Source organism: Pan paniscus, chromosome 8 (assembly GCF_029289425.2).
Source record: "Pan paniscus chromosome 8, NHGRI_mPanPan1-v2.0_pri, whole genome shotgun sequence".
Lineage (NCBI taxonomy): Eukaryota > Metazoa > Chordata > Mammalia > Primates > Hominidae > Pan > Pan paniscus.
The window spans coordinates 13,184,115-13,207,361 of record NC_073257.2 but is presented as its reverse complement, the minus strand read 5'-3'; the positions used below and the strand labels follow the sequence as shown (position 1 = coordinate 13,207,361).

The following is a 23,247-nucleotide window of genomic DNA, read 5'->3' as shown; positions in this document are numbered from 1 at the left end:
GTGAGCCACCGTGCCTGGCCTGCGAATATATATTTTTTATTCCGACATTATACTGCCCTAAATGGACTTGACACCACTTATTGCTTGGAATGCACAGTGCATCTTTGCTATAATGAAATGAACTCAGGGCTTTGCTTCGGAGACTGGGGTTTGAATCCTGGTTCTGCTCCCCTTTCTGTCTCTAAGGACTTTTATCTGTGACGTGTAGGGGCTGTGTGGGATCTTCCCCACGGCCCCTGCATTGCTGGTCGGTCTCTTTATCATGCAAAGGGGAGAGATGATGGTGGGGCCACATGCTTGTGCCACCCGTGTTTGTTGCATTTAACGCAGTCTTGAGCGAAGGACGAACCCACGGCGCACACCAGGCGGAGGCACACGGCTCGGCGCAGGAAGCACACGGGTTTGGGGTTCCTGTTTCCCAGCTCATCGTCGAATGTCATTCTCACAATTCCCCACTGAAAGGACCGATCCCTACAGGAAATGCACACACCTCTGGCGGTTGCCGCCACTGCTAGATCCATGGGAAGGGCAAAGGTGGGTGAGGCATGGGCTCTGTCCTCCAGGCGCTTACACTCACAAAGAATACAGAGAAGATAAAAAAGGTCAAACGTGATGAGGGCGGGAAGTGGCCGGTGCAGGAAGAGAAAGGAGAGAGATTGCTCTGGACCTGGGATCAGGGATGGCTGTGGGTGGCAGGGGCAGAGAAGGGGCAGGCTCTCCGGGGTGGAGGCCGGGAGCAGAGGTGCTGCGGGTCAGCCGCGTTGTTTGCAGGAGCCGGAGTGTGGAGGCCGCAAGGCTGCCGTGCAGGTGGGTCCCGGCTGGTGGGGGCTCCGGTCGAAGCGGGGTGGGGTGGTGGTGGGGGGTAGGGGGTAGGGGGGTGGGGGGTGACCTGTGTTCCTGCCGCCCACTCTGAAAGGGGAGTGAGTGCAGCTGGGCCTCCGGGAGCCAGCGCTGGCCAATGTCCCGTGGAGGACGGGGAGGCGAGGAGGTCTTTAGGAAGCTCTGGGCCTAAGGGAGGGGCCGGGCTGGGAAGAGGGGGTACAAGGATGAAAAGGAGGCCAGGTCGTCGGGGCTTTGTGCAACAGACTGGGGAGGATGTGTGGAGACAGAGGAAGATGATGATGAAGACAACGGGGGCGGTTCTGAGAAGCAGGTAGATACTAAGAGTCACTGGAAGCAGCTGGCTTCATTTAGGGTTTGTGGCGTTTGGGGTGTCTAGGGGCTTCCGGGAAAGTTTGCTCAGTGGACAGTTGGAGATGCGAGGGCCTCCCCAGATGGTCAGGACTAGAGGCACAGACGGGGCTTCAGCCTCGCCGAGGTGGCACTGAGGCTGGGAGCTGATGGCCCCACAAGGAGAAGGACGGTGGGAACCCTGGGGCCTGCAGCCTGTCCCGGGAGGGCTGGAGCCAGGCTTTTCGGGCCCACCTGGCATTTGGAGATTAGGTGACCCAACCTTGTCTTCCCATCCCCTTTTCACAGATGGGGACACTGACCCTCCAGGCAAAGGCTCAGAGTCGCTCAAGGTCATCTGCTGGTCGCTGCATTCGAAACTTCCAGCCTAGCGCTCCGTCTCCGCCTCTTAAAATGTTCATTAGCAAAAAACCAGCCCTCCAAGACCCGGGGCACTGCGAGTTTTCGCGCAGACGTCAAGCTGCGGCTCCAGGACGTGATTTTCGCAGGGAGCCGGGTGGACCAGGCTCTGGGGCCGGGCCCGCAGGCTCCGCTGGACGCGCAGAGCCCAGGACAGACAAGACCGCCCCTCCCCGCCCCGCCCGGCGGGCCCCGAGCCCCCAACCCGCCCCCGAGCGCGCCCCCGGGAGCGCGCGCTTCGCCGACGAGGCCGCGCGCCCCCCTGCGTCCCCCCCCCGCGCGCTCCCGCTCCCGCGCGTCCTCGCGCCCCCGAGCGCGCCCCGCCCCCGCGGCCCCGTGACGCGCGCGCGCAGAGACGCTCCCGCCGGGCCGGGGCCCAGAGCAGCAGGGCCGGGGCCGGGTCCGCAGCGCCTGCGGGGAGGGGCCGAGCGCGCGCGGGGCGGGCCGGGGCCCGTGGGGCGCGGGGGCGCGCGAGGCGGCCGTGGCGGGGCCGCGCTGAGGAGGCGCCGAGGGGAGGGAGGTCCCTGCGCGCCCGCTGCCCGCCTTCCGCGCCCGCGCCGCCGCGTCCTCCTCGGTGCGGTTCCGCCGGGCGCGAGGAGCCGCCGAGACCTCCGCCTGCGAACAAAGAGGAGGCCGTGCGGGGCGCGGCGCCCGCGGAGCATGGCGGACCGCAGCCTGGAGGGCATGGCGCTGCCCCTGGAGGTGCGGGCGCGCCTGGCCGAGCTGGAGCTGGAGCTGTCGGAAGGTAACCGGGCCCCCGCCCCGGGCCGGGCCGCGCTGTCACCGGGGAGGGCCGCGCGCGGAGGGCTGGGGGCGCGGGGCCTGCGGCGGGGCGGGGGCCGGGCCCGGAGGGGGAGGTGCGACCCCAGCCCGGAGCGTGCGCGTCCCCCGGACCCCCAGACCCCGCGCCCTAGGGACGTTTGTGAGGCCGCGATCCCCCGCGCTCTGGGGACGTTTGTGGGGCCGCGATTCCCCGCGCCCTGGGGGTGTCTGCGGGGCCTGGGATCCCCTCGCGCTCTGGGGGTGTTTGTGGGGCCGCGATCCCCCGCGCCCTGGGATGTTTGTGGGGCCGCGATCCCCCCGCGCCCTGGGGGTGTCTGTGGGGCCTGGGCGCCGCGCGGGGACGCAGGATGCAGCGGGCCCGGCGGGATCGGCCTTCCCGTGCGCTCTGCGCTGGAGCCGCGGCGTCCTTGGTGCAGCAGCGCGGTGCGCGCCACCTCCTCGCTGGCCGGTTCGGCCTGGAACGCCCGGCCTGATTTCAATGCGAAACTTGTCGTTGGACCCCGGGTTCGATCTCTGGTGGCTCAGGCCGTGCAGCGGTCCTGGCGCGGCCCGGGGGATCCCACCCCCATTGTTCGCGGGCGCTGCGCGGGGAGGGCTGGGCGGAATCGTCAACCTCCCCCCGGGCCGGGCTCCGGCCTTGCTGTCCTGGTCCTGTCGTAGGAGGGTTTGTGGCAGATCAGCCACCGCGGTCTTATGGAGGGTTGTGTACGCCTCTTATTTGCTCTTCATGGCGGAGATCATGTGCTCAACTGTCATAAGTTTCAGATCGGGCTTTGCCAGGTCTTTTCCCCAAAACCACTGAAGTTCCCAAATCTGAAATGTTTGATGTGCATTTAGCCGTCTCCGGGCTCATCCTGGTCAGGCCATTCCTGTAACGTGGGGTGGGGTGGGGGTGGGCCGGCGCGTCTCACATTTATATTTGGAGCAGTTTAGCATGGTGAACTTTTTTTGGGTAACGGTTTTGTGAGGGCCGGCAGCCAGAAAGTAAATTCATTCGTGCCAATTTTCACCGGCAGGGAGAAGTTGGTGTTGACTTTATGTTTTCCTTTTTAACACTTTCAGGGCAAAGAAGGGAGTGAGCAGGGGCCATGGTGTGCAGCCAACTGCCTTTCCAGACTTCTGGGGACGGGAAATGGTCCTGTTTTTCAGTTTCAGATGTGGGGTTCCGCTAGGTGTGTCAGTGTCCTGTAACGTGACACAGTTGGGGGGGGGGACAGAGTCTTCCAGGCCTATGGGCTTGGCTGCTGCCCTCCTGAGGAGCTGAGGATGAGGAGGGCATGGCTAGGAGGCGGGAGATGCCGTGTGCAGGGTTCGGATGTAAACTGGTAAGTAGATTGTGCAGTGCAGACAGCTCGTTTGGTGGGTAAGGAGTGTATCATTTGCAAAAGGCCCACCCTGGTTATCTGATTGTGTCAGCCTTGGGTAGGTTTCCCGGCTCGCGTCTCGGCCCAGATGCACCCCTGCCTGCAGCACCCTCCGTGTTCGCTGTCTCAGGACGGGCTTCTGTGCTGCCTGCATCACACTGATGTGAAGTGTCAGTGCCCCATCCATGTCAGCAGAGCGTAGCGCCCCTGAGCTCAGCAGGGCGAGCCCCATCTGAGGGTTCCCCCACCCACTGCTAGCCCAGAAGTTGGACCCACATTTGTTCCCAGAGTCTGGGATGTCGCTGGGAATGGGTGTCCTGTGTTGGGCATTGTGGCCTTTCGAGGTGATGACACTTGCCTGTCAGTTGCTCTTGGAGGGTGAGGGATACTGTCTTGCTGCCCAGACGATGGCAAAGCCACTTTCGACGAAGGTGTGCTCAGCCGAATTCCCCGTGAACACCTTGCGTCTGTACAGGTTTTTTAAAAAGGGCTTAATGAGTTTCTTATTGAGAGACCAGGCAGAGAAAGGGGTGTGTGTGTTTGCATGCAGGAAGCCTAATTATGTTTTTTCCTTCCACATGAATCTTGCTGAGATCTGAGCTACACATTTAAGAAGAAAGGGTGAGAGGGTTGCTCCGTGGCTCTATTCAGCCTCTCTGCACCCTCCGGCCTGTGCTGGCCCCACTGCCTCATCTGTTTGCTGGATGGTCTTTAACTTTGCTGTGAAGTGTGGGTTTGCCCAGGTTGAGTTTATGGGGGTAGTGCTGTAAGGTCATTTGGAATTCTGTGTCTCATAACCACATAAAACAGTTTTACGGGCTTAAATTAGATGAATCAACTTGTTTTCCAGTATTGCTTAATAGAAATCCAAGAATTGAAGGATCAAAAATCTGTGTTTCTTTATGTTATTGGACTTCAAAAATTCCTCAATGTATTTGCTTTCAGAGTGAAAGCTGAAAACAGCTGTTAATGCTGAATTATTTCCCATCTTCAATCAAAATTCAAGTGGAGAGAATTCTTTAAGTTGGTTGTCATCATTTTATTAAAATATCAGAAAATATTATAGAAACATATGTGGAATTTCCAGTGCTCATTTCCTACAGAGGAGGATGGAAAAAGTTCCGTTTTAAGCACATAACATAGACTGAAGGAAAGAGTAGAGCATTCCCCTGAGGTTCCTGTGTGGGCTGCCAGCCTGCATGGGTTACGCGTTGTGTAGGTTTCTAGACCCTGGTCCAGTTCTGCTGTGCCTGCCTGCTGGGCGCCGTTACATGCACTGCTGGTGTCCTGCTTTGCAGGGCTGCAGGGGCACTTCCTGCTGCGGGGCCGAGGGCTCCATCCTTCTTCCACTACCCGTCCCTGCCCCGTGCCACCTGATGCCCCTCACAGGGGAAGGCGAGGCCAGCTCACACCACAGAGCACGCGGCCAGCAAAACACAAGGGCTCTCTGTGGGGAGAAGTGCTGGGCAGCCCTCTCGTGGGAGCTGATGGCCTCGAATCCATGTGGGGATACATTCAGGGTGTGTAGCCAGGGGGGTCATCTCCTCACATACTTGGGTCTGAGTGTGAGCCAGGGAGGAGGCCACGCAGGTAAGGAGGCCACACGGGTCAGGAGGTTGTGTGGGTGGGGAGGTTGTGCGGGTGGGGAGGCTGTGTGGGTGCGGAGGCTGTGCGGGTGCGGAGGCTGTGCAGGTGGGGAGGCCATGAGGGTGTGGAGGCCCCTCGGGTGAGGAGGCTGTGCAGGTGGGGAGGCTGTGCGGGTGCGGAGGCTGTGCGGGTGCGGAGGCTGTGCAGGTGGGGAGGCCATGAGGGTGTGGAGGCCCCTCGGGTGAGGAGGCTGTGCAGGTGGGGAGGCCATGTGGGGGGAAGGCTGTGCTAGTGGAGAGGCCCCACAGGTGGAGAGGCCGTGAGGGTGCGGAGGCCCCTCGGGTGAGGAGGCTGTGCAGGTGGGGAGGCCATGAGGGTGCGGAGGCCCCTCGGGTGAGGAGGCTGTGCAGGTGGGGAGGCCATGAGGGTGTGGAGGCCCCTCGGGTGAGGAGGCTGTGCAGGTGGGGAGGCCACGTGGGGGTAAGGCTGTGCTAGTGGAGAGGCCCCACAGGTGGAGAGGCCGTGAGGGTGCGGAGGCCCTGCAGGTGAGGAGGCCATGAGGGTGGGGGGGCCTCCAGGTGATCTGGAGCTCCATTCTGGGGAGGGTCAAGGAATGAGAGGGCTGTGGCGGCTGCTTTCTCATACTCCTTTCCCCAGAATATTTTCTTCTCCCTTCTCTTCCCTACATTTTTGCCCTTTATAATTGGGTATTCTTTTTTGTGGCTTTAAAGGGCCTAAAAATAATTTCATTAATAACTGATACTTTACATGAAATTGCCAAACAAATTGGAGCGGAAGCAGAAAACTTCCCCATAAAGACAAACTCATGTCTTATTTATTTTTTAATTTTTGAGACAGGGTCTCACTCTTTGTCTCCCATGCTGGAGTGCAGTGGTATGAGCTCAACTCACTGCAACCTCTGCCTCCTGAGTTCAAGTGGTTCTCGTGCCTCAGCTTCTTGAGTAGCTGAGATTACAGGTGCCCGCCACAATACCTGGCTAATTTTTGTACCTTTGTAGAGATGGGGTTTCATCATGTTGGCTAGGCTGGTCTCGAACTCTTTACCTCAGGTGATCCGCCCGCCTCGACCTCCCAAAGTGCTGGGATTACAGGCATGATCCACTGTGCCCAGCCTCATGTCTTATTATTATTATTATTATTTTTAAAAAGATTGCATTTAGCTGTTGATTCAAATTAGGAAGTAAGTTTCTCTGTTGACTGGTCACTGATCTTTTTGGGCAGTGCATGCTTCAGAAGGAGCTCTTTCCCATTTGTTTAGGAGGTGCTGAATTATTTTGATAGAACTCGTAATATAGCCTGCAAAAATGGTTGGGTTTTGGTGGAAGAGAAGTTTTGAAAAATACGTGCCATGCTTTGTACTCTGTGGCTTTGGTAATTGTCAGCGTGTTCCGTGCCCGCTGACTCCATCCTCCATGCTCTGCTCTGCTAATTAATGTAGCCGATTCCTTCAGCGATCAGTTATGCTCCACAGTAGTGCAGCCTAATGTTTTTTCAGCAGGGGAGAACCTGCTCGCAGAGGGAGGTGAAGGCTCGCGCACGTGCCAGGTCTTCCTGTGTTGGTTGAGGGACCCGTGTGCGTGTGTTTTTATATATATATATTTTTTTTTTTTTTTTTTTTTTGGGACAAAGTTTCACTCTTGTTGCCCAGGCTGGGGTGCAGTGGTGCAATCTCGGCTAACTGCAACCTTCGCCTCCTGGGTTCAAGTGATTCTCCTGCCTCAGCCTCTCAAGTAGCTGGGACTACAGGTGCCCGCCACCACACCCGGCTAATTTTTTGTATTTTTAGTAGAGATGGGGTTTCACCATGTTGGCCAGGCTGGTCTCGAACTCCTGACCTCAGGTGATCCCCCTGCCTCAGCCTCCCAAAGTGTTGGGATTACAGGCGTGAGCCACCATGCCTGGCTGTGTGTGTTACTGTTAGCACATATGAATACGTGTCAAGTACAGAGACTTGGTCTTCACACAGCCTGCACGTTGCTGTCGCCAAAGAGGGGATCCTAAAATGACGGCCCAGTGGGAGGTTTGTAGGTTTTGGGGGTGGCTTTTTCAGGACACTTGGCACAAAGTCACAGATATTTGTGGCTTTGGAATGGAGTTCTGCCCTCGGCACCCCCAGCCCTGTGCATTTCTTGGAGGTTCCACCCTGCACAGTGAGGAAGTCACACGCCTGTGTAAGAGCTGACCAGGGGGCCGCCTTCCAGAGCCTAAGAGAAGGTCCTGAGGACTCTGTACACATTATTTTCATTGAAAAGAAATAGTTTACTCTGAAAAAACAAATGTGCGAAAGCTGAGCTTCATTGAGCCTCACGGACAGTTTCTTGTAACTGAGAGGAGGGTGGGAGGGTCAGTGGGTTCAGGAGGGTGAGGACTTCTTGGCCAGGTAGTGTTGTTACATCTATCTGAAAGTCACAGGTAACTAAGTATCAAGTCGTCACAGCTATTTAAGTATCCTGAATGAGATGGCTACCTGCATGATGCATTGAAAACATCATTACTGGTTGCGTGCAAGATGCATTGAAAACATTGTGACCTGCACAGTGGCAGCACTGATGTGTGTGGGCTTTTGAATGTGTAGACTGGAATGTTAAGAGTCCTTCAGAGTTATGACAATAGTTTGATTTGAATGTTCTTTTCTTGGCGAATAAATGCTATACATCAAATTTAGCCAGGAAGCTAGGAAAGTGAACCCACACGAAGGGCACAGGCCCATTGGCTGCTCCAGGCGCCGTTAGGGGCCCGAGCCACGCGCTTCCCGCTCAGCCTCCTGAGAGCCATGACGGCGTCTCTGTTCTGCCTCACACTGGACTTGCTAGTTTCATATTCTTGTTATGGTTCCGAGGCTACAGCGGTTGGATTCTGTGAGTCACTCTCTGTCTTCCTCCTCCCAGCTGCTTTCAAATGGGTCGTCTCTTTTTTTAGAACTGATTTTTTTAAGCAGTGATTTATGGGGTGAGTTGTAGCGCTCTCCTGAACTGCAGAGGGAGCGCATTGAGGAACCTGGGTTTTGATGCTGTGCACATTGGCTGAGTCACCAGCCCAGGGCCCCGTCAGTCCCATTATTAAGCTCATTTCTTGCTCTTCTCATCGTTACTCAGACGCCTTTAAAAAAGCAAACTCCTGCTTGCCATCACTGGCTGAGTTTGGCAAATGGGTGTTTACCCTGGAAAGACGGGCATTTTGTCCTCTGAAACGTCTATGGCGCCCTTTGGTGACGTGGTCGGTTTCTGACCACTCTATCTCGTGGATGTCCTTCCTGCTTCCACCTTCCTTTCCCGAACACCTCCACCTCCAGGGCTTTAATCTTCCTTCTGTGTGTGTGCCATGCAGAGTGTATGACTATTGTGCCAGTGCCCTGTTTTTTTTTCTGCTGAGGGCCAAAAACTTGCTACATCTCAAAAGAAGTAATTGCATCCATTTGTTGGTGATGATCATAAACAGTGCCCTTTAAGGGAGACTAATTGGTAAACCCGGCTGCTGTGGGTAGAAAGACAGCGGTGGCCGCGGAACGAGGGCTCCGCCTCTTCAGAGCCTGCACAACCGTCCTGCCTTATTTTTTCAATATCCAGTAGGGGAGTTAATTTTAATAAGCCCTTGAAAGCAACAAGGCAGGAAAGTGCTAAGACATTGAGTTGTGAGATTTACAATTACAACCAGCAGCCTCTCATTTTCCCTTCGCTGGGGGTTGCTGCTTCGGTTTTGGGCTGCGGGATGTGTTGGTAGTGACATCGGCCCTTTGTGCTGTGCGACTCATGAATTGAGATAACTTTTTACTAAGTGCTTTGTGCAGTAGGTATGAAAATGGGGAAAGAAGGAACACTGTCCAGGGTAGAGAGGCGTGGAGAGATGCTGTGATTGATGGTAGGTCTTTTCTTTTGGGCTTCTGGTTTTAAATCATTTTTTGTTTCGCTAATAGCTTGGAAGATGGTTTTTGTGTCTTAATTAAAAGATTGAAGACTGTGGGCCGGACCCAAACTAATTCCATTGGCATCAGAGAGAGGGATTCTTTACATATTTATCCATAGGCACGATTGATTTTTTTTTTTTTTTTTGCTGAATTATCTGGTTAGTCAAATCATATATTAGAGAAGTAATATACCATTAAAAATTAAAAAATAAAAAATGTATCTGTAAACATATTCCCCTTCCATTCCAGTCTTTGCCTCTGTGTAATTTTAGAACCCTTGAGCCATGACGTACATAGAGTTTGTATTCTTTTAATATCTTGCTACTTCATCGTTTTAATGTTTAATCTTTGGGTTGATGTATCACAGTTTACTTGACCATTTCTTACAGGTGTTTGGTTTAGTTTTTTTTTTTTCCTTTAACTTTAATGTAAATTTGGGTGTTTGGCTGGTAGTTTTAGCAGGATTTAAGGCAGAGCCTCAGTTAAGGCCTTGTATCGATTTTGGTCCCTAGTTTGAGGAGGGAGGTGGCAATCTGCCCTTTCTTCTAAAATTGATATGTTAAATCACAATGGACATTTACTTGATTTTGAGCACTTGGGGCTCCCCTGGGGTTCGCTGGTGTTGCAAGGTCAGGGCTGGGGATCTTCTGCTGGAGAGGCCCCAGCGTGCCCAGCGCAGGGTCCTGAGTGCGTTGCTGCAGGAAGAAGCCCTGGCCTTTGTCCTCCAGCGGCCGTTGCTCTGGGAAGAGCTGGTTGCTCCAGGAATGAGGTCTGTGCTCTGAAGCCCATGGTCAGCAGACCAGCAAAGGTCAGCACAGAAGACCTTATTATGTGAATCATTCATTTAACAAGCATTCATGGAATACACACTCCGTGCAGTTGGAACTTAGAGTGGAAGGCCATCAGCTCACTGTTGCCTGAGCAGAGGCTTGGTCTCTGGGTCCCTGTTGCAGCCTCCGCTCCTAGGAGATACACGGTGAGTGTTGGGGGACCCTCCACAGGCACAGTTGCCAAACAGGGACCTCTCCCAAGGGCGTCAGCCCTGGGCCCTGAGCTCTGAAGAGGAGGAAGGCGTTCCTGGGGCCAACTTCCCTTCTGGATGCTGAGCTCTGCACAGAGAGAAACTCTTCCACAATCACTGCAGTGAAGTTCATAAAACAAATAACACTTTAGAGACTGGGGTCTGCATTCCCTGGAATTTCCGTGGCCGTAGATGGTGGCTGTACCATGTGACTGAGGGTCTGTGTTCCCTGGAATTTCCGTGGCCATAGATGGTGGCTGCACCATGCGACTGCGGTCTGTGTTTCCCAGAATATCTGTGGCCATAGATGGTGGCTGTACCATGCGACTGAGGGTCTGTGTTCCCTGGAATTTCCATGGCCATAGGTGGTGGCTGCACCATGTGACTGCGGTCTGTGTTTCCCAATATCCGTGGCCATAGATGGTGGCTGTACCATGTAGCTGAGGGGCTGCATTCCCTGGAATTTCTGTGGCCACAGGTGGTGGCTGCACCATGGGACTGAGGGTCTGCATTCCTCAGAATTTCTGTGGCCATAGATGGTGGCTGTACCATGCAACTGGGGCCTGCATTCCCTGGAATTTCCTTGGCCGCAGGCGGTAGCTGTACCATGCAACTGGGGCCTGCGTTTCTTGGAATTTCCATGGCCACAGGTGGTGGCTGTACCAGGCAACTGGGGTCTGCATTCCCTGGAATTTCTGTGGCCACAAGCGGTGGCTGCACCATGTGTCGGGTCCTCTGTCTCAGGAGTTGGTGCCATTGTCTGTATTACTCCCTCGCCTGACACAGAGCGGCAGTTCCTGACTTTACCACTCCCAGGAAGCACACAGGCAAAACAATTCAGAACAATCTGTTTTGAATCCTTGTTTTATTTCCCCATTCCCTTTCTCATCGCATGGAAATTCACATCCCTGTAAAGCTGAAAATGGTGTGGATCTCCCCTGATGGTCTTTCCAAGGAATTATCAGCAGGTAAACTAGACGGTGTGGGCCAGTTTACCTGAAATGAAAACAGAAACATCCCTGGGCTTTGCTGGGAGATTCAGCATCTTTGTCAGTGATAGAATCATCCTAAGCAGGTTGTTTGTTGTGCTGCAGATCCACACGGTTAGCTGTGTCGGGATTACATTTACCCAGTGCAGACAGTGTAGCTTAATCCTCGTGGAAGGGTGTCAAGTACATTGAAGAGCAGCTGCTGAGCCTGCCATTGTTGGGAGAGGGGCAGGTGCATCTCTCGCTTGGCCCAGTGCTGCAGGTGGCCGGGCTCATGTCAGGCCGTGCGTGTGAGCGGGTTGGATTTTTAGCATGCTGGGACGGTAAAGCACAAACATCTATTTTTAACTTGTGGGTGACCTTCTTCTGTGCTGCTTGAGTCTCTGTGGGCCTTTCTCTGCTTCCTTCCTGAGGAGTCTGTGCCAGGGTCCCAAGCGTTCTCTGGGCTGCACTTCTGTGCCTGCCTGCTCAGGAGCCTCCTCCTGGTGGCTGTGGGACCGGGCTGGGCCCACACTGTCAGCATCGTCCAGGGTAAGCAAGCCCATCCCTCCCCACCTCAGTGTTCCCAGCTGTTGAACGGGGCTAATAAACCGACTGTCAGGATTAATGTGGATCAGATGCGCTCATCTCACAGCCCTGCTTGGTAAGTAGCCGCTTCCACTCTGTCCTCCAACGTGGTCCTCCATTTATTTTCTTTACCTCCATTTATCCAGGCGATTCCAGATGACAGTGACTATCAAGAAGGGCGTACAGAGGAAATCTGTGGAAGGGAGCTTGAGGAGCAGACATGGGGGCAGGGAACGCAGTGCGGGGAGCACGGGTGCGGGGAGGACGGGTATGGGGAGCACAGATGGGCGTGGGGAGGACGGATGCAGGGAGCATGGGCATGGGGAGCATGGGCGCGGGGAGCAGAGATGGGTGCGGGGAGCACGGGTGTGGGGAGCATGGGCGTGGGGAGGACGGGTGTGGGGAGGATGGGCGCAGGGGGGATGGGTGCGGGGAGCATGGCTGTGGGGAGCACAGATGGGCGCGGGGAGCATGGGTGCGGGGAGCAGGGATGTGGGGAGCATGGGCGTGGGGAGGACGGGTGCAGGGAGCCTGGGTGTGGGGAGCAGAGATGGGCACGGGGAGCCTGGGTGTGGGGAGCATGGGCGCGGGGAGGATGGGTGTGGGGAGCATGGGCGCGGGGAGGACGGGTGTGGGGAGCATGGGTGTGGGAAGCAGAGATGGGCGCAGGGAGCATGGGTGTGGGGAGCAGAGATGGGCACAGGGAGCACGGGTGTGGGGAGCATGGGTGTGGGAAGCAGAAATGGGCACAGGGAGCACGGGTGTGGGGAGCATGGGTGTGGGAAGCAGAGATGGGCGCAGGGAGGATGGGTGTGGGGAGCATGGGCGCGGGGAGGATGGGTGTGGGGAGCATGGGCGCGGGGAGGATGGGTGTGGGGAGCATGGGCGCGGGGAGGATGGGTGTGGGGAGCATGGGCGCGGGGAGGACGGATGCGGGGAGCATGGGCGCGAAGAGGACTGGTGTGGGGAGCAGGGGCGCAGGGAGGATGGGTGCGGGGAGCATGGGCTTTGGGAGCAGAGATGGGCATGGGGAGCACGGGTGTGGGGAGCATGGGCGTGGGGAGAACGGGTGTGGGGAGCATGGGCACGGGGAGCATGGGCGTGGGGAGCAGAGATGGGCACGGGGAGCACGAGTGTGGGGAGCATGGGTGCAGGGAGGACGGGCGCGGGGAGCATGGGCATGGGGAGTAGAGATGGGCGCGGGGAGCACAGGTGTGGGGAGCTTGGGTGCGGGGAGGACGGGTGCTGGGAGCACAGGGTATGGAGAGCACGTGTGTGCTTCCTCTGCTCTGACAGATGCTGCCGAACACGTACTCTGTGCTCAGATGGGTCAGAGCCTCAGTGCCTCTTTTTAAAAAAATTCTTTCTTTTTTTAAAGATAGGACTTCTCTCTTCCTGGTGGCCCCTTTTAGTCGATACTCTTTTAAGCCTGCTTTTCCAGAGGAAAGCTGGGAAGGATGGCCTATATAGGTTCCAGTCTGGGCATATCTGGAAGAATGGCCTGTTTTAGGTTTGAGTCTGGTGTATCTGGGGACATCTTTGAACTTCCACTCAGAGTTCCAGAGCCACCTGTAGGGACTCCCCAAATGTCTGCTGGGACTTTCCCCACTGCTCGGGGATGATGAAGAGCAGGACCTCACCCTGCCATGACCTCTGAGGTCCTCCTTCCTGGAGGGCAGTGCCTTGGTGGCCAGTGTGTGCAGGAGGCTGGGCTGGCACCTTCGGGCTATGCTCTGCAGCGGGGGCTCGTGACACGGGCATTCTCGTGCTCTGCACTGGGACTGGTGACGTGGGGCATCCTCATGCACTGGACCACGCCGGGTGCACATGAGCCAGACAGCTCCTGGAATTCGGAGCCTGGCTCTGTCTCAGGCCACCCACCTGTCTGTGGCACTTCTGGGGGCTTGTGGGGACTGTATGAGTCTAGGTCTCCACCCTCACTGGCCGGACACCTGTGCCAGGCTGGGGCTTTATGTTTCACCATCCCCTGTTCTGAGTTGTGTGAATATTTATTTTCATTACCTACTCTCATAAGCTTTCCTTTTTAAATAAAAAATCAGAGACAGACTTTGAAGTTCCCTGGCCCCACCCTTTGTGGACCTAATGGTATTGCAGAAATTATGGCTTCAACTATGTATAATAACAACAAGGTGGAGTGTCCGTTTCAAGCAGTACATCATGCTGGATTCCTAAGTGAACATTATCAGGCTTTCAACACATTTTCTCTTTTTATTTACTTTGGAGAATATAATGGATACTCAGAAGCTGTTGGGATTTAGTAACAGGAAGTCATCCTTAAGGAGCTATTTAAGCAAGGGGGCAGTTGGAGCAAATGTAAGTTATGAACACACACCTATTCCAAACCAGAGAAATAAAGGCTTCAATTGTGCTGGGGTTGAAACTTGGTGGCTAGTGTGTCTTTCCTGCCCACAGTGACTGTGGCAGTGCTGTGGGCAGGAAATTCTGGAAACAAGAATTTTTGTGGTGATTCATTTGCTTTCAGCTCAAGTGACTATATAGTCTTCTTTGCAAATGGCTAGGTCTTCACCAATGGACCACAACATTGACTTAGGACAAATGAGAAATAGCACTTGGGTTTTTAACAATTATTCTTTTTAATGGACACATTATAGTACATATCTATGGGATACAGCGTGATATTTCAATACATGTTTGTCATGTGTAATTAGCAAATCAGGGTAATTAGCATGTCCATCATCTCAAACATTTGTTATTTCTTAATGGTGGGAATCTTCAAAATCCTCTCTTCTAGCTGCTTGAAAATATACAATAAATTGTAAACTATAGTCACCCTACAAGGCTATAGAACACTAAACCTTATTTTTCCTATCTAGATGTAATTTTGTATCCATTAGCTAACCTCTCCCTTTCTCCCTTCCCGCCACCCTTTCCTGTCTCTAGAATCCACTATTCTACCCTCAGAGGGTAGAATATTATTTTCCTCATAGAGATCTTTAACCCTCTTGGTTAGATTTCTTCTGAGGTATTTTTATTTTTATTTTATATTTTTGTAGCTAAATGGGATTGCTTTCTTGATTTCTTTTTCCACTGGCTCATTGTTGGTCTATAGAAATGCTACTGATTTTTATATGTTCATTTTGTATTCTATAAGTTTACTGAATTTGTTTATCAGTTCAAAGAGATTTTTGCTGGAGTCTTTTTTTTTTTTTAATATATAAGAGCATATTGTCTGAAAACAGACAATTAGAGTTCCTCCTTTCCACTTTGGGTGCCCTTGATTTCTTTCTCTTGCCTGATTGCTCTTGACTAGGACTTTCAGTACTGTGTTGAATAGGAGTGGTATAAGTGGGCGTCCTTGTCTTGCTACAGATCTCAGAGAAAAAGCTTAGTGTTTCCCCGTTCAGTATTATGTTAGCTGTGGGTTTGTCACATATGGCCTTTATTGTGTTGAGGTATGTTTCCTTCAGTGCCTAGTTTGTTGAGAGTTTTTATCATGAAGCAGCGCTGAATTTTATCAAATGCTTTTTCTGTATCTATTGAAATGATCCTATGGTTTTTGTCCTTAATTCTGTTGATGTGATGTAGCGTGTTTATTGGTTTGTGTTTGTTGAGCCATCCTTGCATCCTGGGAGAAATCCCACTTGATCGTGGTGTATAATCTCTTTGATTTGCTGTTGGATTCAGTTTGTTAGTATTTCGTTGAGGATTTTTGCTTCTGTGTTCATCAGGGATATTGACCTATAGTTTTCTCTTTTTATTGTGTCCTTGTCTTACTTTGGTATCAGGGTAATGCTGGCCTTGAAGAATGAACTTGGCAGAATTCCATCCTCTTCAATATTTTTGGAATAGTTTGAGAAGAATTGAAATAAAAATTTGTAGAATTCAGCTGTGAAGCCACCTAGTCCTGGGGTTTTCTTTGTTGGGAGACTTTTTATTATTACTTAGTCATACATGTTACTCATTATTGGTCTGTTTAGGATTTCCGTTTCTTCTTGGTTCCGTCTTGGTAGGTTGTACATGTCCAGGAATCTATCGATTTCCTCTAGGTTTTCCACTCTGTTGACATATAGTTGTTCATAATAGTCTCCAGTGAGCCCTTGTATTTCTGTGGTATCAATTGTAATTCTTTTTCTGTTTCTAATTTTACTTATTTGGGATTTCTTTTTTTTTTCTTAGTGTAGCTAATGGTTTGTCTATTTTATTTATCTTTTCAAAAAACCAACATTTTCCCCCATCTTTTGTATTTTTTAGTTTAATTTTATTTAGTTCCTCTTTGATCTTTGTTATTTCTTTTCTCCTACCACTTTTGGATTTGATTTGTTCTTGCTCTTCTAGCTCATTGCAGTTCATTGTTAGGTTGTTTATTTTAAATCTTTTTTTTAATGTAGGAGTTTATTGCTATAAACTTTCCTCTTAATACTGCTTTTGCTCTATACCGTAGGCTTTGATATGTTGTGTTTCTGTTTTCATTTGTTTCAATAAATTTTTAAATTTCCTTCTTAATTTCTTCATTGACCCACTGGCTATTCAAGGGCATATTGTTTAATTTCTATGTATTTATACAGTTTTGAAAGTTCTTGTTGTTGATTTATAGCTTTATTCTGTTACAGTCTGAGAATATCCTAGATGTGATTTCAATTTTAAAAAAATGTATTGAGACTTATTTTGTAGCCTAGCATGTGATTGATTCTAGAGAATGTTCCATGTGCTGAGGAGAAGAATGTGCATTTTGTATCTGTTGGATGAAATGTTTTGTAAATGTCTGTTAGGTCCATTTGGTCTATAGTGTACTTTAAATTCGATATTTTGTTGTTATTTTCTGTCTAGATGATCTCCAGTGCTAAGAGTGGGGTTTTGAAGCCCCTACTATTGTTGTGTTGGTGTCTCTCTCTCTCTCTCTCTCTCTCTCTATATATATATATATATATTTGAGATGGAGTTTTGCTTTTGTTGCTTAGGCTGGAGTGCAGTGGTGCAATCTCGACTCATTGCAACCTCCACCTCCCGAGTTCAAGTGGTTCTCCTGCCTCAGCCTCCCAAGTAGCTGGGATTGCAGGCATGTGCCATCATGCTTCATTAATTTTTTGTATTTAGTAGAGACAGGGCTTTACCATGTTGGCCAGGCTGGTCTTGAACTCCTGACCTCAGGTGATCCACCTGCCTCCGCCCCCCAAAGTGCTGGGATTACAGGTGTGAGGCACCACGCCCGGCCTCCCTCTCTATTTAGATCTACTAATATTTGCTTTATATATCTGGGTGCTTTGTTGTTGGGTGCACATATATTTGTAATTGTTATGTCCTCTTGCTGTGTTGATCTCTTTATCATTATATAATTACCTTTTTGTCTCCTTTTTACAGTTTTTAACTTAAATTGTGATTAATCTGAAATAAATATAGCTACTCTTGCTCACTTTTGATTTCCATTAATGTGAAACATGTTTTTCCATCCTTCATGTTTAGTCTATGTGTGTCTTTACAGCTGAAGTGAGTTTTTTGTAGGCAGCATATAGTTGGTTTTTCTTTTTTTAAATCCACTCAGCCAGTCTATATCTTTTAATTGGGGTGCTTGGGGTTATTTTGCTATTGATATCACAGTCCAGACATTAAGATTTTCTCACTTAGTTACTTGTACACAAATTAATATGAAAAGGAAGTAGAGTTTTTCTTTTGTCTCTTTGAAGATAGTGATGGATTATTATTTTGATTTCCATACAAGTGAGGGACTCACCATGCCTGTTGGAATTTTAGAATTTATTTCCTGTTATTAGGAACAGCAATGATCTGTAATGGGTTCCTGGAATCCTCCAGTGATGGTCTCAATATCTTAAAAGTTTCCTTTCATGTCTCATTTTCTATTTCTCCCCTAGTAGCCATGCACCTGGGGCAGGAGATGGCCTTGCATTTCCTTGTTTTCTTGATGATTGGTTAGGTTTAGTGTTTGACACAGTTAGGATTCTGGATAAAATCAGCCCTTCTGGGAAGTGTGTAAGTCAAACGAGGACGTTCTGGTGGCGTTATCCAGGTTTCCCATGCCCCATGAGTACAGGAATAGCTCCCTGGGGAAGGAGTATGGGCACATGATGGCAGGGAGCCATTCTTGCATGGCCCTGTCTTCTGCAGGAATTCTCATGCAGGGAGAAGAAGCACACGGCGACTGAGCGGGTGGGGATTCTGCTGATAGTTTTGATTGTTATGATTTGCTCCTGAAAGGTGATGTGGGATGAAGAGCAATATTTAGAATGCTGACATTCCTTGAAACAAAGATATAGAAAAAATCTTATAATTGTAGGTGCCTTTTCGTTTTCAGCTGCTCTCATGTGGATCCTTTTTCGTCCTTCTGAAATGCTTTCCCAGGAGACAGCATTGCTCTCTTTGTACAGATGAGGAGACTGGGTTTCAAATGGTTAGGAATTCATCGCAGGCATTGGAATCTTTGGTTTCCTGGAACATTTTCTATTCAAGTATAGACCACGTGGCCTCTAAAGGCTGGCTCACTCTTACCACCAAGATTGGGGATCCAGCCTCACCTCTGGGGTGGGCAGCAGGAGCTCCACAGCCATCCTGGGTGCTCTGGGGTGGGGTGGCTGAGCTGTGGCAGCCCCTCCCAGCTGAGCAGCAAGGCCGGGGAAAGCTCATTCCATCCCCCTTGGTTCTAACCAGGTACAGGCTTACACTGCACATTTCCTTAGCTGGGAACCTTTAGAACTTTACATTTAAAATCTAATCTGTGATCCAGGGGGTTGATACATGGGTATTCACTGTACAATTCCTACATTTTTTGTACATGTAATTTTTTTTTATGTGTGTCATGGATGACAAAAGAAATGCAACTCCTCCGAGTTAGCTTTTCTGTATAGCACCTTCTAGAATCAGGAGGCTGGGCAGGGTTTAGTTTCATCAGAAATCTTGATGTTTCTGGTCAAGAGACGGCACTATTAAATTCTTGGTTGTGTGGTTTCTGGGAAAGAAATATTCTAAATGAGTTCCAGGAATCACCTCTGTGGCGTTTCTACAGGAAAAGTGACCACTCTTGAAGCTTCGCCATCACTCACAAGAATGATTGTGACGGTTTCTAAGCGGTCGCCAGCCAATCTTTAGTTCTTTTATGCAGAGTGCTTTCATTCCAAGTGAAGTGCCCTTCTGTTTAATGGTGACCTCCAGTTATTACAGGGATTGCAGCCGCATTTGATGGATGTGAACCTGCTCATCTCTGGCTCCCCAGCCTCGCCTCTGGGGTGGGCGGCAGGAGCTCCACAGCCATCCTGGGTGTTCTGGGGTGGGGAGTCCCTAGTGGGAGTGGACGGTGCATGGCCGGGACGTTCCTGTCCGATGTTCCACACTGGCGTGTGCGCGTCTCTGGCCTGTTTCCTTCGTCCGTGGGTCTGTGGCGTTTTCTCCATGCGTGCGTGTGTGGCCTGTTTTCTCCGTGCGTGCCTCTGTGGCGCGTTTCCTCCATCCGTGCATCTGTGGTGTTTCTTCCGTCCCTGCATCGGTGGTGTTTCTTTCATCCGTGTGTCTGTGGTGTTTCCTCCGTCCATGCGTCTGTGGCCTGTTTCCTCCGTCCATGTGTCTATGACGTTTCCTCCCTCCGTGCGTCTGTGGCCTGTTTCCTCCTTCCGTGCGTCTGTGGCGTTTCCTCCGTCTGTGTGTCTGTGGCCTGTTTCCTCCGTACTTGCGTCTGTGGCGTTTCCTCCGTACGTGCGTCTGTGGTCTGTTTCCTCCGTCCGTGCGTCTGTGGCGTTTCCTCTGTCCGTGCGTCTGTGACGTTTCCTCCGTCCGTGCGTCTGTGGCGTTTCCTCCGTCCGTGCGTCTGTGGCGTTTCCTCCGTCCGTGCGTCTGTGGCGTTTCCTCCGTCGGTGTGTCTGTGATGTTTCCTCCGTCCCTGCGTCTGTGGCCTGTTTCCTCCGTCTGTGCATCTGTGACATTTCCTCTGTCCGTGCGTCTGTGGCCTGTTTCCTCCGTCCGAGCGTCTGTGGCCTGTTTCCTCCGTCCGTGCATCTGTGACATTTCCTCTGTCCGTGCGTCTGTGGCCTGTTTCCTCCGTCCGAGCGTCTGTGGCCTGTTTCCTCCGTCCGTGCGTCTGTGGCATTTCCTCCGTCTGTGGATCTGTGGCGTTTCCTCTGTGAGCCTGTGGCCTGTTTTCTCCGTCCACGCTGGAGGCCGTCGCTTCTCTCTAGTCACCACTTACTGATCGCTGTGTGCTGAGCCTGTGTCAGGCGTGTGGCATGTGTCCCCTGTGTGGCAGGGGTTTGCGTGACACACAGGGACACATGCTCGGGGAGCCGCAGGGATGGGGTCATAGCCACGTAGCGGAGCCCTCGGTCTGAGGGGCTTGGTGCCCACCCAGCTCTTCCTGAAGCAGCCTCGGGGCAGACCCCAGCTCTGCTTCCTCTCCTGGAGGCACCTCATGAAGTAAATTAAGCAAATCCAAGGTAGGAAACGGTTTTGAAATGAGACCTGGTTTCAGGTGTGTGTGGTCATTTCTCTTTACATGTTTACTTCATATACCCTGAATGATATACTTTTCCACCTGGTATAACAATTAATTACCAGCCATTACTGGTACAAAATTCCATGAAGGATATTTGAGGAAGGCATAGTCTCAAAAACATGCTTTATTTTCACAGCTGTGATTTGCATGATAAAGCTGTCAGGACTGTGACTTTCTTTTGTTATCTTATTTTTATTTTTAGACCCTTGAAAGGAAGTTATTTAGTGATTACTTAAAATTGTGAAAATAATCTAATGACTAGAGAATCTCATTAGAACAAGTATTATATTTTCTGTTCCTTATGTAAATGAAATCATCTTAATCCAGGCTGATGTTGGCAGGAATGGTCACGTTTAAAATGGCTAAGATGTTAATGTGATGTGCAGCCGTCCCCCTATGTTGTCTCTGGAACATTCCAGAACATCCATCTCAATTCTCACTTGTTGACACCCTACCCTGTTTTGTGATTATTCTTGTTTGCATCAGAATTTTGAATCCACGTACCTGAGATGATACTTACGTATGCGTGTACACATGCGTGTGCATGTGTGTATGCATATGTATGTGCACGTACGCGTGCGTATGTGCATGTGTATATGCATGTATGTGCGTATGTGTGCATGTGTACGTGTGTATATGCATGTACGTGTGTGCATATGCGTGTGCACGCATGCATGTGTGTATGTGTGCATGCATGTGCACACATCTACACACACATGTTCATGCGTGTGTGCACGTGCATATGTGTACACGTGTATGCGTGTACATGTATGAGCATATGTACACGTGTGGACGTGTGTGTGTATGCATGTGTGTGTGCACAGATATGCCTTTTCCTTTCATACAGGCTGTTTTGAGTATTGCTGTTAGGCAGTGACAACTTTCCGTTTCCTCAGTCAGAAAATGGGTAGCTCATCATTAATAAAGATGAACATTCAATATCAGGAATCCCTAAAAACAATGGAAATTGTCATATTAAATGAATAAATTCCAAAACAAAGATAGTGTTCTGTACTGTGTGTTTACATTGAACTTTCTTATAAACATTGGTATGAATGTTTCCCACTTATTGGAAATCACATGACTAGTTTAAGCTGAAACGTGGAATATTCTGTCTTCAGATCACTTTTGCATATTTATGATTGATCTGTTCTGGAAGCTCTGAAAACCACTCGGTCTTACCCTAGCTGGTGCCACAGTTGTGAGAATTCAGGGAAACAAGGTGTTTGCCAGTTTAAGTATTTTAGATGTCAAGCTGCCTCTTACCTGCATCATAAACCAGTCTTAAAGAAAGACACAGTGTGACTTGTGGATTATATCAGTTTTATTTTCTGTGGCTGAATCATCACTCTACATTGTGAATTAATGTTATTTTTTGGCTCCTCTTCATAATGCAGGGAGGTTCTCCAGTGTTGAGTGCAGGTTCAGTGAAAGCGCTAACACTGTTACCACGGGCTTAAACGGACTTGTTTTCTGAGGCGATAACCCTGGAGTCAGGCATTCAGTGTCTGCCCATCACTTGGTTCCGAGTTCTCGGTCCCCTCTTGCTCTCCTCCCCCCGCACCCCCTTGCTTCTGTCTTGTCTTCTTTTTGACTAACAGGCCCTCTGCAGATGGTGTGTTGGGGCCGGGGTCTGCTGTGGGTCTTTGATAACCTTGGGAAAGAACTTTTTCTTTGGAGCAAGACCCCTCTCAATAAACTTTCAGTAGCCCAACTATTGTCTGTTGTGTGAACTATTTGTGGAAAATGCTCAGCATTTTTCCTTGGATTCTGGCTGATCTTTCTCCACCTGCCAATTTCTCCTCATTTTGCCGTGTCTGTACCGTAACCAACCCTGTTCCAGCCGCGGTTACATGTAAAGTAATTGAAGCAGAGCTCTGCAGATGAGAGAATGTGTGTCGCCCCCCGAGTTCCCTTCCTGGCCTCTGAGTGTGAGTTGTGTTTTGTTCCGAGGGGTGACTCTGAGGCTCCTGGCCCCTGTTTTGGAGCACCCCACACCAAAGTGGGTGTAAAATGAAAAAAGGGTTTATGCTATATTATTGTAATTCATGGAGCGGATGATAAAGATGCTTGAATCTGAACAGCAGCTGAAAATGAAGACATGTTACCAGTTTGGATGTTGGATGACCTTCTTGAAAAAAGCTTTTGTCATACTTTAGAAACTCTGCATGTGCTGTTTTCTATTTCATACTTAGAATCTGTACAGTATGTGTTGTATGAATGTGTTGTATGAGCGTGTTGTGTTGTTTGTGAGTGGCATGGGTTGTATGTGTGTTGTATGTGCATGTTGTGTTTGTTGAGTTGCATTCATTGTATGTTTGAGTGTTATGTGTTGTATGAGTGTGTTGTACATGTATTTGTGAGTTGTATGTTTTGTATGTTGTATGAGTGTTGTGTTGTATGAATGTTGTGTATTGTATGAGTGTTGTATGTGTATGTTGTATGAGTTGCATGTATTGTATGTTGTATGGGTTGTATGTTGTATGAGTGTGTTGTACGTGTTTGTGAGTTCCATGTGTTGTATGTTGTATCAGTGTTGTGTGTTGTGTGAGTGCCTTGTACATGTATTTGTGTTGAGTTGCATGTGTTGTATGTTGTATGTGTTATATGTTGTATATTGTATGAGTGTGTTGTACGTGCATATTGTGTTGTGAGTTGCATGTGTCGTATGTGTTGTATGTGTATATTGTGTTGTGAGTTGCATGTATTATGTGTATGCAATACACATATATGTTGTATGAGTGTTGTGTTGTATATGTTGTATGTTGTGTTGTGCATGTTGTGTTGTGTGTGAGTTGCATGTGTTGTATGTGTTGTATGAGTGTGTTGTATGTGTATGTTGTGTTGTGAGTTGCATGTATTGTCTGTATGTTGTATGAGTGTTGTGTTGTATGAGTGTTGTACATGCATGTTGTGTTGTGAGTTGCATGTGTTGTGTGTGGTACATG

At 50.3% G+C, this 23,247-nt stretch overlaps 1 protein-coding gene across 4 annotated transcripts in view; it reads left to right on the top strand.

The window, feature by feature from the left end:
* The first annotated feature begins 2,065 nt into the window (after window positions 1-2,065).
* The window catches only part of DIP2C (disco interacting protein 2 homolog C), a 432,829-nt gene continuing 411,647 nt past the window's right edge, over window positions 2,066-23,247 (top strand). For 3 of the 4 annotated variants that reach the window (XM_034929851.3, XM_034929850.3, XM_034929849.3), the window contains exon 1: window positions 2,068-2,335. In XM_034929851.3, coding sequence (XP_034785742.1) covers window positions 2,251-2,335 — 85 coding nt within the window. In that variant the 5' untranslated portion in view covers window positions 2,068-2,250. Of the gene's footprint in view, window positions 2,336-23,247 lie in introns of all 4 variants that reach the window. The other variant, XM_034929848.3, reaches the window with a different exon arrangement.